The sequence below is a fragment of the Melanerpes formicivorus genome, unplaced genomic scaffold, assembly GCF_026170545.1.
Source record: "Melanerpes formicivorus ecotype bairdi unplaced genomic scaffold, bMelFor1.0.p_v2 SCAF_8, whole genome shotgun sequence".
Classification (NCBI taxonomy): domain Eukaryota; kingdom Metazoa; phylum Chordata; class Aves; order Piciformes; family Picidae; genus Melanerpes; species Melanerpes formicivorus.
Window position 1 is genome coordinate 18,446,530 of NW_027142360.1, and position 15,641 is coordinate 18,462,170.

General features: G+C 43.0%; 1 protein-coding gene across 6 annotated transcripts; it reads left to right on the forward strand.

Annotated features, from left to right (window-relative positions):
- The first annotated feature begins 159 nt into the window (after positions 1-159).
- Positions 160-15,363, forward strand: HMGXB4 (HMG-box containing 4). Of its 6 annotated transcripts, none has more exons than XM_068142341.1 (11): positions 206-293; positions 867-947; positions 3,135-3,253; positions 4,557-4,632; positions 5,513-6,648; positions 8,675-8,756; positions 9,551-9,615; positions 9,878-9,986; positions 10,546-10,715; positions 11,054-11,176; positions 13,010-15,363. In XM_068142341.1, the coding sequence occupies exons 2-11, from the start codon at positions 932-934 to the stop codon at positions 13,052-13,054; spliced, it is 1,941 nt and encodes a 646-aa protein (XP_067998442.1). In that variant the 5' UTR covers positions 206-293; positions 867-931; the 3' UTR covers positions 13,055-15,363. The 6 variants fall into 6 exon arrangements, with proteins under 6 accessions (XP_067998446.1, XP_067998442.1, XP_067998441.1 ...); XM_068142340.1 differs by lacking the exon at positions 206-293 and adding an exon at positions 2,439-2,544 and having other exon boundaries at positions 623-947; XM_068142342.1 differs by lacking the exon at positions 206-293 and having other exon boundaries at positions 626-947.
- Positions 15,364-15,641: the final 278 nt, after the last annotated feature.

The following is a 15,641-nucleotide window of genomic DNA, read 5'->3' on the forward strand; positions in this document are numbered from 1 at the left end:
CGCACGGGTGCCACGTTGGACGTGCTCGGCGCTCGGCTAGCTGTCCCTAGCTCCGGCGCCGGGCGTGTGTCCCTTGTCTCCCTTTCCAAGATGGCGGCCGCGGGCGGTGGCGGCGCGGCGGGAAGCGGCAGTGCAGAGTGAGGTGACTGCACCGCCTCCTCACCCTGCGGCTGAGGCCCGGCACCTGCGGCCCGGCAGGCCTTGTCGTCCCTGAGCGGCCCTGCCGTCGGGGCACGCTCGGGCCTGCTGCAGGGACGGAGCCGCGGGCTGCAGTGAGGCCGGAGCCGGCTCGGGTGAGAGGGCGCGCAGACGGGAGCGGGACGACAGAGCCCGCTTCAGGTGGAGGCGGCGGGACAGGCGCAAGCGGCAGCTGGGCTTGCCCCTGAGGGTGTTGGCGCGCATGCGTGGAGCTGGACCGTGGGGTGCCCCGGGGGGCGCGGGACGGGCCCGGCTCCGTGTGGGCGGAAGGGCCGGCGGCGACGTTTGCCCTCTCGGCCGCACTCGGGATTCCTGGCGAAGCCCGCCTGCCGTGGCGGCTTCTACAGGTCGCAGGGAGTGCTGGCGGGAAATGGGGTGAGGGAGCCCGCTGCCGCCGCCCTCCGCTTCCACTCGCCGCGGTCTCTTGCCAGTTGGGTGCGCAGCCTCCCGTGGGGGACCGAAGTGCGGAGGTCACTGAAGTCCAGGGGGCTGCAGATGAGCAGTGGTTGGTGTTGATCCCGCAAGCGTGTGCATTAAGGAACAGAAGACGTGAAGAGAGCCTCTGCACTGAACGTGCAATTACTGCTGAAACCAAAGAATTTGAAGCAGGGAAACCTAACTGTGATTTACAGAGCAAGACTAGTTAAGGATATGTTTTGTATTTGCAGGGCTGGAATGCTATATTATAAGACCCTTTGAGCATTATGTACCAACCTTTATACCTGACAAGCAGATGATATTTAGAAAGAGTAAGTAGGTACACATCTAACTATAAACAAGTCCTAGTTTCTCCCTGCCACCTGTTCATAAATAACTGACTTAAGTTTTGTTGAACAGTATCTAGCTTAGACCCTTGTCCTCTTGAGAAAAATACTTCGGTGTCATGCATGTTCCCACTGAAGTTCCTATGACAAGTGAGGATCTGGCTCAAGGTTGTGAGTCCACAAAGGCAAGAGGGCAGTGCTCAGTGCTCTTTGCAATGTGCAGGGCTCTTGTGCATATACATATGCAGTGTTCCTGCGTGTGTACATAAGTTCTGCCCACAAATAGCTGTTCTTGCTACAGACACTGTGGTGTCGCCATACTGACTTGAAACATTTGTAGCAGATGGACTCCCGAACTGAAGAAATAATGTGTATTCATATGAGTTTAAACAGAAACATCTCATGCATACCTGCAAGCTTGATCTAGTTGGGACTTGATTGTTTTAAGTAACCACTGTAAAATGAATATACTATGTAGTAGCAGCCTCAGGTAGTTACTTAAAAAATTCAGCTGCATGCAGGGATGTACAAGCACAAGTTGCCTGCTGTCGAGGTTTTCAAATACAGCTTCAGTGTGGCAACTAGACCGAGCAAGCAGCATGGTCTTTGTGGTTGAATGCTTATGCATGCAGATACACTGTAACACACAAATTCAGTTAGGTGCAATTGGTTTAATTGCTTAAGAGCAGAAGATGGATTTTGTATTAAGCTGGTCGTTGACTGAAGACCTAAAGCCATTTACTCAGAGAGAACCAGAGTTCAGCTATTTCATAAGGGTGTTATCCTGCTCTCTGCCAGCAACTGTGCAACAGAATGATTCAGTTAGATGAGACCTGAAAACCTGGAGCTGACAGAGGGTGGGTTGCTGTGGAAGGCCTAGGGAAAAAGAGGGCTTTTTTCCATCCCCTCTCCCAGGCTGGCATTCAGAATGGCTGCAGTGGTAGTGTTAGGAAGCAGATCAGAAGGACACACCTTCATTACAAAATGTACAATCCGTTAGTTAAAAACATTGGAAAGAATTCTTTTGTAGTACAGTGATTTCTGACTGGTTCCTCATTTCCATTCATCTGAGATTCAAGGGTTTGAAACCTCTCTTAAATATCCAACTCTTTGCTGAGCGGCTCCTGACAGAAAATGGCTTTGACACAAGTTCCAGTGCAGTTTTGTGTGCTATCAAAATCAAACTTGGCTGTCTTCTCACCATCTTTCTAATTATGTAAACAAATGACTTCTAGTGATTTTACAAGGAAGAGATGGCCTTTTGTACCTTTAAAACAATAGGACAACCACCCACCCACAATTGAGTTTAAAAAATATATTGTCAAGCCTGAAGAGTGAGCCTGAACCAATCAGAAGGTAGACTTCTTTCCTTTCCCACTGTGTTCCAGAGAATCTTCCCTTGGTTCAGAGGAAGTTTCCCATTTTACATAGTGATTCTTTTTTGTGGGAGGGTTATTTTCATTCTCTGTTTCTTAGACCTTTTCCTGTAGATGGGAACGGGGGAAGGAGCCCAGACGTGGCAACACATTCTCAGGCTCCTGCAGGACGACCATGGCTTATGATGACTCCAAGAAGAAAGAAGGTACGACTGCTTCGTAATCTCAGAGGAAGTTGCCACCAAAAAAGCCCTCCAAAATGGTACTCTGCAGCCCTTGCCAGGCCGTGCAGTCAGAATGGGAAAGGAAGCTAGTATGCCATGGAGCCTGTAAATTTAACCTGGCCAAGTTGCCAGAGGATCCCAAGCCCTTGAGTTCCAGGTGTAAAGTACTAGGATTTGAACTTCATAAAAATGGGTGTTATTTCCTAGACAAACACCCTGACTGGAAACTGCCACTGCAGCCTTTCTTCTCCCTGCCAGGTCAATGGAGCGGGAGACTAGGATAAGGATGTGTTCAGTTATGGTAACATTTCTAGGTCCAGTTGTCTTTAGAAAGAAACATACAAGGGTTGAAAATGAAATCTTGAGTGATTGTGTTAACTGCGTTAGAGTACTGAGCCACATCCCTGCCGTCATAGCACAGATTGTTATTTTTGGGCCTCTTGTGCTTGTTGAGTTTTGTGCATCACTCTGCTTTCATCTGCTGTTACCTTATTTTATGCACTGTCCACGTCTGTCATTCCTTAATGGGGTATTTAATTTCTTCCTTTTCCCATTTCACATAATTCTTAAAGAGTTCCTAGAGAGTGACCGAGGTGTTGATGACGTGGGGCTGGCAACTGGCAGGATACAGCGGGAGAAAAAACGCTCTTACAAGGAACTGCTGCAAGAGGAAGATGAGATAGCAACTCAGGTCAGGAAGCCCCAGAGAAAAGGTTGAAGATGTGAAGATATGTGTAAAGTTAGTTATGGAAGGGGATGGATGAGTTTCTTGTTCTTTCTCATGCAGGTATGCAAGTAGAAGACAGCAAGAGCAGCTATTGTGTCCAGTAACTTTCCTGTGGAAAAGGAGGGGGTTCATCCAAAATAGAACTGAAACCAGAAAATAGGATAGTAGGAAGCTGTCCTAGTCTTGGTGTAGAATCTTACAAGTCAAAATATAGCAAAAATAACTCTTCACACATACACTCAAAAAGTTTTTAGAATTTATGGTTGTATGAATAGCCAGCAAAGGATGGATATAATGTTAACTGATGCACTGTTGTCTTCCTGATTCTGCAGACAGCCTCAAATGATAGCTCTTGAGAGGTATGAACTCGCCCTATTCACCTCTTTGGGGCCTCAACTCTAAAATCACAAAGTGGCAACTTAAATTTCTTCAAAACTTTCTTCTCTGAGCTAAATTTTTTGCTGTTAGCTCAGAGATGACTATTGTAATTTTTTTTTATCTGGAAAAGAAGTTCTAGTTTAAAATTAAAAACTTCTGTGATGCAGATGGAATTCTGTAGAGGACCTTCAGTTTCAGACCATAAATTGATCAAGAGACAAATAATAATTGGGTGACATGACATGTTAAGGACAACTTTTTGACCCATCATTTTAATTGTCACCTCTCTGACCTCCTTTCACTTCTTTTATCTTTTTCAGCACATTAAATGTGAACTGCTCACCTTCATTTCAAGGCTTGACAGCCTATGCATGCTTAGTTATTTCTTAGCTTTATTAAGAGGTAGATGCCTGTCTATTATCACTCATCAGCTGATCTTCAATTGCTGGCTTTCCTGGCTATTCTTTCTAACGCTATAAAATGTGATTTGTCTTGTTCTTTCTTGTGCATTGCTCCTCTCACTTTTGGGAAGCTCCCTACAGAGATCTGTCTTTGAATTTCCATATAGCCCTATTCTGCTGCAATAATGCCTGCAGAAAGCTTGATGCTGGCTAGGTGGCTGATGTGCTGAAACCAATCCTGACTAATACCACTTCTCGTATTTTCTCACGTATCTGTACCGTGCTTTTTGTCTCTTATCTTAAATCTTCACTGTGGGCTCCTGGAGAGAGAGTCTGTTTGGCACCTAGAATAATGATCCTGGTTCATACCTAGGATTACTTGATGCTACAGTAGTACAAATAACTTGATATCTCCTATAAATTGTTACCTATGTCAGTAGTCCGTGTGCATCTCATGTGTGTCAGCAAGTTTTTTCTTCTTACTCTAGGACACTGAGCTTTGTCTGGGGTCAGAGCCTCACAAAAAGAAGAGAAAGCACTCCTCCGATGAGTTCTGCCACAGAGGTGAGCAGGGGAAGGGGCTAACTTTGAGGACAGGATGCTATTAAACCAGTGTCATCAGGCTTTGTGGTAAGCACTTTATGGGAGGAGAGCAATCAACCTTAGGACAAGTAACAGAAAACCTTGTTCTGATCAGCACCAGACAGCAGATTAGGGAATTATATTTTTAGAGTATAGTTTAACAAGTTGCTTTTGTTGTGAGTGAAGACCTTCCAACCCTTAATCATGGATAAGTTGTAGTTTTCTAACTCAGGCCTTCCCTTTTGGCATTTGCATTTCTTTTATTTTCTTTACCAGGTTGCAAATTGTAATTCCATTTGCTGATAGAATTACTTTCTCTGATTTTATAGAAATAGAAGGGGGGAGAGGGTGGGAGTGGGTTTGGGTTCAGTTTAAATACAGAAACATTATTCTTGCCATTAATAAGATGGCCAGAAAATGACAATTCATTCATAAAAGCTTAAGAGGTTTAAGATTTATTTTTTCCCAGTGAAATGAGAAAGCCAAGAGGAAATTTCATCAAAGTCTCTTTTCAGAATGAAAAGGCTTGTATTTCATCTCACCTTAGCTAAAAATGGCATGAGATCCTTGCACTCAAGTTGTAATTTCAGTCTCAGTAAGATACATTTTCATCAAAATATGTTATTTCACAATACAATACAGAGTTTGACAAAACATAATGATCTTTCCTACTCTTTCTTCCAGTCTTAAACTGACTTAGTTTGGGCAATGCAGCTCTTGAATGCAGCTGGCTACACGTGTCTGTGATCTGTTTAAGCCTGAATGGAAGCCTGTTTGCTGTAATCATAAGTAATGCAGGATTTCCACTTCACTGTCTTCAAGGGAATCATCTTGAATGTACCCTTCTCTTGATCTATTTCAGGTGTTTCGCCTTTGGATCTACCATCAAAGAAGAAGAAAAAAGCAGTTTCTAGCCCATCCTCAGCTGATACAACCATGGATTTACTCAAGGCTATCACCACACCTTTGGCCACAAGCTCAAAGTCTTCAAAGAAGACCTCTGAAAAATCGTCTTACTCCTCCTCTGGTCACTCTGAAAGCAAAAAGGAGCACCACAAGAAGAAGCTGAGTAGCAGCAGTGGAGAGCACTCAGTGGATGATAGCAGCTTCCACAAATCTAAGAAAATGAAACCTCTCTATGTGAACACAGAGACCCTTACTCTCCGGGAACCTGATGGCTTGAAGATGAAGCTCATCCTGTCACCAAAAGACAAAAGTAGTGCAGATGATGATTCTTTCTCCTACTCTTCAGCACCATCAGCTGCAAAGAAATCTTCAAAGAAATCAGCTCGAGATGAGCAAGGCCCTGTCCTGCTAGGTCATGAACTGCAGAGCTTCCTGAAGTCATCCCGGAAGAAGCACAAATCACCTTCAGACTCGCATCCACCTTCTGAGAGTTTTGGTGCTGACACTTCCCTTTTTTCAGAGGGCCATGGGAGCGAGTATGAGGTTTCGGGTATGGAGGCACCACCAGAGTCTGGGTCGTCTTCTGGTGGGGAGTTAGAGGCTGGAGAGCTAGTGATAGATGACTCCTACCGGGAAATCAAGAAGAAGAAGAAGTCAAAGAAAAGTAAGAAAAAAAAAGACAAGGAGAAACATAGAGAGAAGAAGCACTCTAAATCTAAAAGGAGTTCTGGACATGGTCCTGTGGCAGTAGCAGAAGTAACAGTGTCACCACCACCTCCATCCAGTACCCCCTATGTTCTTCCTCCAGCTCCTCCTGCTGTTTTTCATTCAGATGGTCAAGGTGAAAAGAGGAGGAAAAAGGAAGACAAGGAGAAGGACAAAGCTGAGAAATGGGAAAAGGAAAAGGAAAGAGAAAAGGAAAAAGAAAGAGAAAAAGAAAAGGAAAGAGAAAAGGAAAAAGAAAAGGAAAGAGAAAAAGAGAAGGAAAGAGAAAAAGAGAAGGAAAGAGAAAAGGAAAAGGAAAGAGAAAAGGAAAAAGAAAGAGAAAGAGAAAAAGAAAAGGAAAGAGAAAAGGAAAGAGAAAGAGAAAAAGTAAGGAAAAGATGGAGGGAAAATGGAAATGGGTGATGGGTAATGGTGAATTAGACCATTCATTACAAAGGCATGTTAAATTGAAACAGAGGGATAACTAATAGGATTGATGGCTTGAGTGAGTCATGTTTGGAAAAGTATGTCAGTCCTTGTGATTTCTGTTTGTAACAGAAGGAATATACATCATTCTGCTTTTGTGGCATAGGCAGTCTTTGGCCAAGAGAGGTTTGAAAAGGTTATACTTAAATTGCCTGATGCAGGTTATGTACCAAAAACAGGTGCATCATTTTCTATGGTAATTGTTTCTCAATATTTTCAGGCTTTTCAATTAACAATCTAGTCTATTGTCACAGTTCCTGTAAAAAGGGAGCAAGCTGTAGCCTGAAAAATTACAAGTATTTAGCCATTGACTCCTGTATTAAAACAAAACCTAATTCTTATAGACTACCACATTCACAATTTTCTCCTGTACTCACAAATTCAGTTTTGCCTGATTAATATATACAAATATGAGTAGAAGAAATGGTAACTAGCATATGAATGAGTTTACATGTGATAGAACTGTATCCATGTAAGGAGGGTAGAGAGGCTCTGCAGAGGGACCTCGACAGGCTGGACAGATGGGCAGAATCCAACGGCATGAGATTTAACACATCCAAGTGCCAGGTTCTGCACATCGGCCACAACAACCCCATGCAGTGCTACAGGCTAGGGTCAGAGTGGCTGGAGAGCAGCCAGGCAGAGAGGGACCTGGGGATGCTGGTTGATGGTAGGCTGAACATGAGCCTTTAGTGTGCCCAGGCAGCCAGGAGGGCCAATGGATCCTGGCCTACATCAAGAACAGTGTGGCCAGCAGGAGCAGGGAGGTCATTCTGCCCCTGTACACTGCACTGGCTAGGCCACACCTCGAGTACTGTGTCCAGTTCTGGGCCCCTCAGTTTAGGAAGGATGTTGACTTGCTGGAGCGTGTCCAGAGAAGGGCAACAAAGTTGGTGAGGGGTTTGGAACACAAGCTCTATGAGGAGAGGCTGAGGGAGCTGGGGCTGCTTAGCCTGGAGAGGAGGAGACTCAGGGGTGACCTTATTGCTGTCTACAACTACCTGAAGGGGGGTTGTAGACAGACAGAGGTTGGTCTCTTCTCCCAGGCAGCCAGCACCAGAACAAGAGGACACAGTCTCAGGCTGTGCCAGGGGAGGTTCAGGCTGGAGGTCAGGAGGAAGTTTTACACAGAGAAAGTGACTGCCCACTGGAATGGGCTGCCCTGGGGAGGTGGTGGAATCGCCATCACTGGAGGTGTTCAGGAGGAGACTTGGCAGGGTGCTTGGTTGCATGGGTTAGTTGATTAGGTGGTGTTGGATGATAGGTTGGACGCGATGATCTTGAAGGTCTCTTCCAACCTGGTCTATTCTATTCTATTCTATTCTATATAAATGGGGGAAAGCAGTTTATGTATGTTCAGATATACAAAAGATGCTTTATGTCAGGAAATGGGCAGTTGTAGCTCAAGTTTTTTCTGCCATTATTCTGTTGTGTTTTTCTGATCATAGCTCAGCAACTGCTTCTGCCACTGCTGTCAAGTGTCTTACTACTCACACTTTCTTTTCCTTCCAGTCTGAAGTGTTTTGTAAGGATGTAAGGAATGGACAAAAAATATTATGATAAGGACTAAATTGTTTTGGCAGAACTATATTAGGTACTGTGAATAGTATGAGAGGTACCTTTTTTATTATTTTAAGTTTTTAAAATGAGCTCTTTAAACAAAGCTGTATGTTGATTCTGGATTCAGAATAGCAGGTTGTTGTAACTTTGGAGTGAAATGCATTGATAGAGTTGTTGCAAGACTCATTCTGGCAGGTTCCTGTGCTTTCATAAATACTAAATTCAGCCAGAAATCTAAACCCATTGCTTCTTCAGGTTCCTGATGTAGGCAGCACATCTGTAAGTCTTCAACAAACACCATATTCTTAGTAAGTTTCAGTAGATGTCACAATTAAAAACCTTTGTTTCCTTTTCATCTTCTGCCTAGCCAAAGAAGAAAAACATGTCTGCCTATCAAGTGTTCTGCAAGGAATATCGTACAACTATTGTGTCTGAACACCCTGGAATAGGTGAGGCAATAATCTAGCCTTCTCTTGTTTTATACACCAGTCAGATTAATTAGCACAACACATCATTCATGTTTCAACTTACTAATTTTGACAGACTGCAAAGAATCTGCCAATTTTCTTTCAATAAGAGCTGGGAAAGGGGACAGGCATTATTTGTTTTCATTGTATTTTAACCAAGCTGTGAATCTGGATGGAGAAATTGCTAACTTGCTCTTACTTAGAGTTACCTCAATTGTGTCACTTCCACAGAATCACAGAAAGACAGGGCTTGGAAGGGAACCTTTGGAGACCATCTAGTCCAACCCCCCTGCTAATGTAGGTATGCCTAGTTTAGGTTGCATAGGAACATGTCCAAGCATGTGTCGAAAGTCTCCAGAGAAAGAGACTCCATGACCTTTCTGGGTAGCCTGTTTCCAGTGCTTCATCACTCAGAGCTTTTCCTCAAGTTAAAGTGAAACCTCTGGTATTGCAAGTTTGTACCCATTGCCCCTTGTCCCATCACTAGCCACCACTGAAAAGAGCCCAGCCCCATCCACCTGACCTCCACCCTTCAGGTATTTGTATATCTTTCCTATATATATATGTATGAGTTGCTATTCCTGATGCCAGCTCTAGAAAAAAACCCAAACAACCAGTAATGGGAATGCATACTGGCAGTTATTTTCAGGACAGTTCTAGTTGTGAAGTCAGTTACTTCCTAAATGTGTATTCATTGGCCAGTAAACTTCCTATGTTCTCACTATGATTCTATGATTTCATTTGTTTTAAGCATTTTTTGTCTTTCTTCCTGACAGACTTTGGAGAGCTAAGTAAAAAACTGGCAGAAGTGTGGAAGCAGCTACCTGAGAAGGATAAACTGGTGAGTGTGTGAGATGTTTTTGTAAATTATTTCTGTAAGCTAGGTGCTTAGGTCAGCACATGCCAGCAGCATTGCCACCATACTTTTAAAAATGCTGCCTGTGTCCTGAAAGTATGGAAGCCTTGCCCTTGCAATCATAACAGCATCCATGTTCTTATGATACTGCTTCACCAATTACATCATTCAGCCTCCAGGTCCTGGCATCAGGTAACAGATTTACCTAATGTTATTAATCTCTCTTTGCATACCATGGTAACCACAGATCTGGAAACAGAAAGCTCAGTATCTCCAACACAAGCAGAATAAAGCAGAGGCCACCACTGTGAAGAGGAAGGCCTCATCTTCTTCAGATGGTGCACCAAAAATAAAAGGTAGTTGTACTATTATTTACTCTGCTGGTCTTTCTTGGACAGGGAAGATTGGGCTTCCTGTGAAATAAGGAACAAAGATCCTTTCCTGCTTCACATGTCTGCCTGCTTTCTCACAAGTCTTGACATGTAACTGATCATACTGCTCAAAAACAATGTTTCTGTGAGAATGGTAATGATGTCAGCATCTTAAAAAAATACATTTCTGTGTGTTAATTTGTAGAAGGGTATTTGGTTTAGTAATCTAGGGGTTGAAATGTAAACCAAGAAGAGGCAGCAGGGAAGTTCTAGTGGGATTAGCTTGCTGCAAGAGGAAAAGGAGTCGTTTGATTTGGTATCTGTTTACCAAATATTCCAAACCAAGTCTCCCAAATTTCATTCAGCTGAGGTTGATGCTTTTCATACATAAAAGGAAAGTTTTTGACTCCAGAGACCACAGGGCCAGGTTCACAGAGCAATGTAAGCATCTTGTGCCTTTGAGATTTGAGTGTTGCTAAGTAGACTGGCTTGTAAATAGAAGAACGAAATAGGGAATATGACATTTTAATTTGTGTGTTTCCAGCTTCTCCAACAGGAGTGATTTCCCCCCATAAGAAATCTCCCACCAGTACCGTGGTGGTGTCTTCCTCACCAGCCAAAGTCCCTGAGACAGATCCTATTGATGTAGCTGCACACTTACAGTTGCTGGGTGAATCTCTGAGCCTCATTGGACACAGACTGCAGGAAACAGAAGTGAGTCCGTAACCAGCAATGTCACAGTGATCTTGTGCAACCTACATACAGGACTGGGGGGGTTGGATTGTTATTTTACTTTACTTGAAAGTTTAGTTTCTGTTGTTCCCTGTTTTTTTTCCTACACCAGTATGCTGTCTACTGAATTCTTACTTTTTTTTTGGAACCCGCAACTCTCTGTGAAGCACACGGCATAGTTTTGTTACTGTTTAAGTAATGAAAGTGGACTGAAGCTTGAGAGTGAAAATACTGCATCTGCATGAGAATCAATACAGCTGTGAAAGAATCTTAATTTTCACTACTCATCCCTACCTTTTTTTTTCCTTTGTTACTTCCAGGGCATGGTGGCTGTTTCAGGAAGTTTGTCAGTACTTCTAGATTCAATCATCTGTGCTTTGGGCCCACTGGCATGTCTGACCACACAACTACCTGAGTTGAATGGCTGCCCTAAGCACGTTTTGGTGAGTTCCCTGTGGTTATTTCCATTCTGCCACTGTTGATTTCAGTAGAGTCTAGCTTAGAGCTTTTCTGTGCATCAGTTTTATGATGTAGTTATAATTCCAGTGCAGTACACTTTTTATAGAGGAATATTTCTTCACATTCTTTTAGATGTAACTGCTGTACAATAAGCTTGCAAGTTTTTCTTCTCCCAGTGGCAACTGACCTAATAGTTGTAGCACTGTTTGCAGTGCATGCAGGTCCTGTTGTAGTGAGTGAATCAATCTATCTGAATCAAGTAAAAAGACCTGTACATACACTAGTATTTTTGAAAGTTCTAATTATCTGTAAAAATAAAAAGCACCTTCTAGCTGCACTGTAGCACACAATCTGTTTTTCTTTTAATAGCAGAAAAAACAGCTTGTGACCTCAGGATTCCTAATGTGATTGAGTAGGGCCTTTTACACGTGGCTGTAACTTTCTCCAAGGAAAGAAAAACAGTCTCTTATCTTAAGGAACTGCATAACTACAAGTTCTTTTCCACTTTACACTTAATATTGAGACCTGTGGACATAGTTTAAGGTGGCAGTGTAATCAGGAGCCGTATCTCTAACATGAGACACAAATAAAGCAGCTAAGTAGCCTAAACAAACATATAAATAAATAAATAGCCTACAAAAGAGATTAAAACAAATCCGGCAGAGAGAACAACAGAAATGGGATATGAATTCACATGTTATAATAGGACAGCCCAAACATTGATTCATTCTGAGAACACCCTATTAACAAGAAACTTGACAGCTTAGGCTGTGATCTCCCACAAACTGGCAGGTCTGCACAAAAGCTGAGTCAGTGGGGTGTTCCCATACTAATCCTTGGAAAAACATCTTACCCTTTTTTTCCTTCCTGCTTGCCAAGTGCATTGAGTGCAATGACAACACATGACTAATGGTGCTTATATTGGATGATCAACTTACTGTTATAAGGAGCAGTGGTGCTTTAGGTGGATTAAGGCACTTACCACTTCTGAAAAGTGGTATTTCGACTTTATGGTAACTAAGCTACTCTGATTTTTACCATCAGATACATAACGGTGGTGATGAAGGTATGGATCAAACTGGCAGTGGTTGTGTTGCATGCAGAATGCAATTTACCTTTGCAGTCAGTAGGTGGCATTGTTAAATTCTGGAGCCGTAACTGGTGCAGATCCAGCTCCCCTGTCTTCATCAATAAAACATGATATTCCTAAGGCCTCCTTCAGCCATTCAGCAACAGGCTTATGCTTACTGAAATGCTGAACTTGAAGAACATACAGATAATGTACTGCTGGGTCTTGTTTTCTGATGCGCACAAGAAGGACTCTTGCTCTCAAAATTACATTACATTTTGCAAGGAAAAGTGGAGAGTACTTATTTTTCCCATCTGACACTCTACTAGTGTGTGTATTTAAGGGTTTCTCTCTTGCGAGTGTAAAGTCAAGTAATTTTTTTATATGCTACAACTTTGACCCCTTTGCTCAAGTCCTTTATCACTAGTCTTTCCTGTGCTTGATGTGATATAATCAGTGTGGCTTGTTTCAAATTCAGAGATCAAGTATGGGGTTTGTAAGGAGGGGGTCATGTGAGGAAAGCCTCAAGCATTTCCATTGTTTCCAGGTGCTTAGAGATACTGAGGCTGCCTTTACGTTTAGTTAACTTACATTGGCAGTGATGTAAAAATAAGCCTAATGGCGGTGGCGAGGACTAGGCAGATGACTTGTAAACCAGGTGATACCCTTAATACCCTTGTCTGTGTCATTTTTTAAGGATTTTGAGCCACTATCTGGCAGTAAAAAAACACTGAATTTCTTTTCCCAGTCAAACACACTAGACAACATCGCCTACATCATGCCTGGACTTTGATGGGAAAGGATCCTGGGATGTACTTAACCTCTGCGTAACTGACTTCTGTACATATGCACTACACCGGCACTCCTGAAAGGCTCCGTGTGTAGGGTTTTAAAGTTTTATATCTTCATGGCATATACATAGGATTATAACTATTTGACTTCTCTTTTATGAAAAGTTGTGAAGTTAAGCTGAGCAAACCCTTTTGTGTTTGTGAGTGGAATGTCCTCCCGTCTGAAAGTATTTTGTATGAAGCACTCAGAAAGCTTTTGAGATACTTGCCTTAAATTCAGATCCTTCAATGGGGGAAGCAGCCAGAGAATGGACTTCTTGATGAAAAGAAAAAAAACATCACCATGAAAACAGATCATTGAAACAGGTGGCCAGGAGAGGCTGCTGATGATACTCAACAACTGAATGAGCAGCCTGCTCTAGTTGGACTTTCCTTAAGCAGGGAGGTGGTCCAGATGACTTCCTGATAACCCTTCCAACCTAAATTATTCTGATATTCTATGGGCAGGTAGAGATGATATGTTTTGAACCAAGGAATGGAACCAAACTCTTCACCAGCCCTATCTCTAACAGGTTTTCAGTTTAAAATCTGCTTGAGGAGAAAGATGGAGAGCTGGTCAAAGCTACAGAGGGCTTTGCCTTTCGGTCACTTCTTCTAACCCCCCCTTCAGTTAGTAGTAACTGAAAGTTGCCAGCCTCAGCTGGCTGGTCGGGTAGCTGATGTTTGAAGTAAAGTGGAAGATGACAACAAATTTAATCTCTTCTTGTGGACTTGCACCCAAGTCATCATTAGCACGGTATCTCAAGCAGCTTGAGAGAGTGAACCTCCTGCTGATTTCCCAAGGGCATGGTCAGCCTGGTTTGATGAAAAGGAGTGTGGAAGCAGATGAGGAAAAACTTGAATTGCTTCAGCCCATCTTGCACCGTTCAGTGAACAGACAACTCTGGTTTCTGAGACTGCTCATCCCCCATGCCTTTCACCAGCAGTATTGAAAGAGCCATGGTGCTGCTGTGAGGCAGTGACTAATGACCAGTTTAAAGCAGTTATGGCTGAGTAAGGCACGTGTGGGTTGCTTGGACCGATTCCCCTTCCTTCCAGGCACAGATTTGGTGTTTGGTTTTCTGCTCCTCTAGAAGAGGAGCCACAGGAAAGCGCTTGATTCTCATATAGGCTTTTGTGTGTTTGTACGTATGTGTATGTGGTGTTCATATCATGTGTATTTAACTTTTGCCAGTATCTGTAACAGATTTTATTTATCCTGTATATTTCTCTGTGTGTGTGTACATGTATATATGCATAATTTAAAAGCAAAACCCCCTCCCTCCACCAGCAGTGTGGGGAAAAAATTAATCAAGTTTGCCTCACCCTACTTGATGCAGGAGTCAGCTGTATGCATAGCAGTAAGGGTTGCCATGGCAGTAAGGATTGCCATGTTATGGAGAAACATCAGGAAGGTTTTAAGCATTTGTAGAAACAAGCTATCTTGTGAAGATAAGTAGATCAAGTGAAATGAAATTTGACTCTAGTCTTTCCAGCCTCATAAAAAAGTTTTTAAATGAGAGAAGAGCAATTCTTTTCTTCCAATCTGAAGTCTAGCCTCTGTTTTTTCGGGGCAATTGAAAATGAGCTGTCCTTCATTGTGGCAGAGCCCCAAATCCCATTTCAATTAAATCCTCAGATGCGCAGGAGGGTTCTTCTCCCCTATTCCTCTTTATCATGTATTCCCCACCTGTAGCCTGTCTCTTACACAGCTTTTCTCAGTGCAGGCTTGAGTTTTCTCAGTCAGAGGAAGAGGCAGAAGGTTCTCAGACAACAAGTTATCAAACCAAGCCTCAAACCAGAGCATGCATACATGACTACTCCCAGTGAGCCTGAAACTTGGAAGAGCCTGAGAGGGAGGCAGTCTGATCCCACTTAAGATCCTGACCTATAGGAAAGCAGCTGCTATTGGGAGTGGCACAAAAATCACTGTCTCTTTCCAGCCCTTTACAGTTGAGAGCATGGCCAGTGAAGGGGGAGGTCTGTTCTCAAATGAACAGAAGGGGATCAGCTTTAGCTTTGTCACCTGTACAATGGAAAACTCTTCAAGAGTAAAACAACACACACAGCCCTGGTGTATTGTATTTTTATTAATATTTGTACACTTTGTATAATCTGTATCTTGTGGTATTTGGTGCTAGCAGGAAAACTTTGGCAAGATTTAGCAGGTTTTATATTTTTTGTTATTTCCTTGCTGTTTGATCCAGATTACATTGCAATTATACAAAGAAACTTTTTTGTACTGTACTTAACAATATAATTTTTTTTAACATTTGGAGTGTTGTCCTTCATTTCTGGCATGCAGGGTGTTTTCTGCTACTGGTGTTACTACTAGCATGTAGTGTTTCTCAGCACAACACATCCAATTCTAGACACTCATTAAACTCGTACAGTTTGCAGGCAAGATGTGGTGTTGCCAGTACCACAGGTCGCTCAAAACGTCGCTAAAAGGCTGCTGAACGCTTGAGAACCTTTTTGAAGGGAAATGAACCATCGAGCACTGCAGGTGCCTTCGGGGCGTTTGTGTTCCGCGCTGCCTCGTCCCTACAG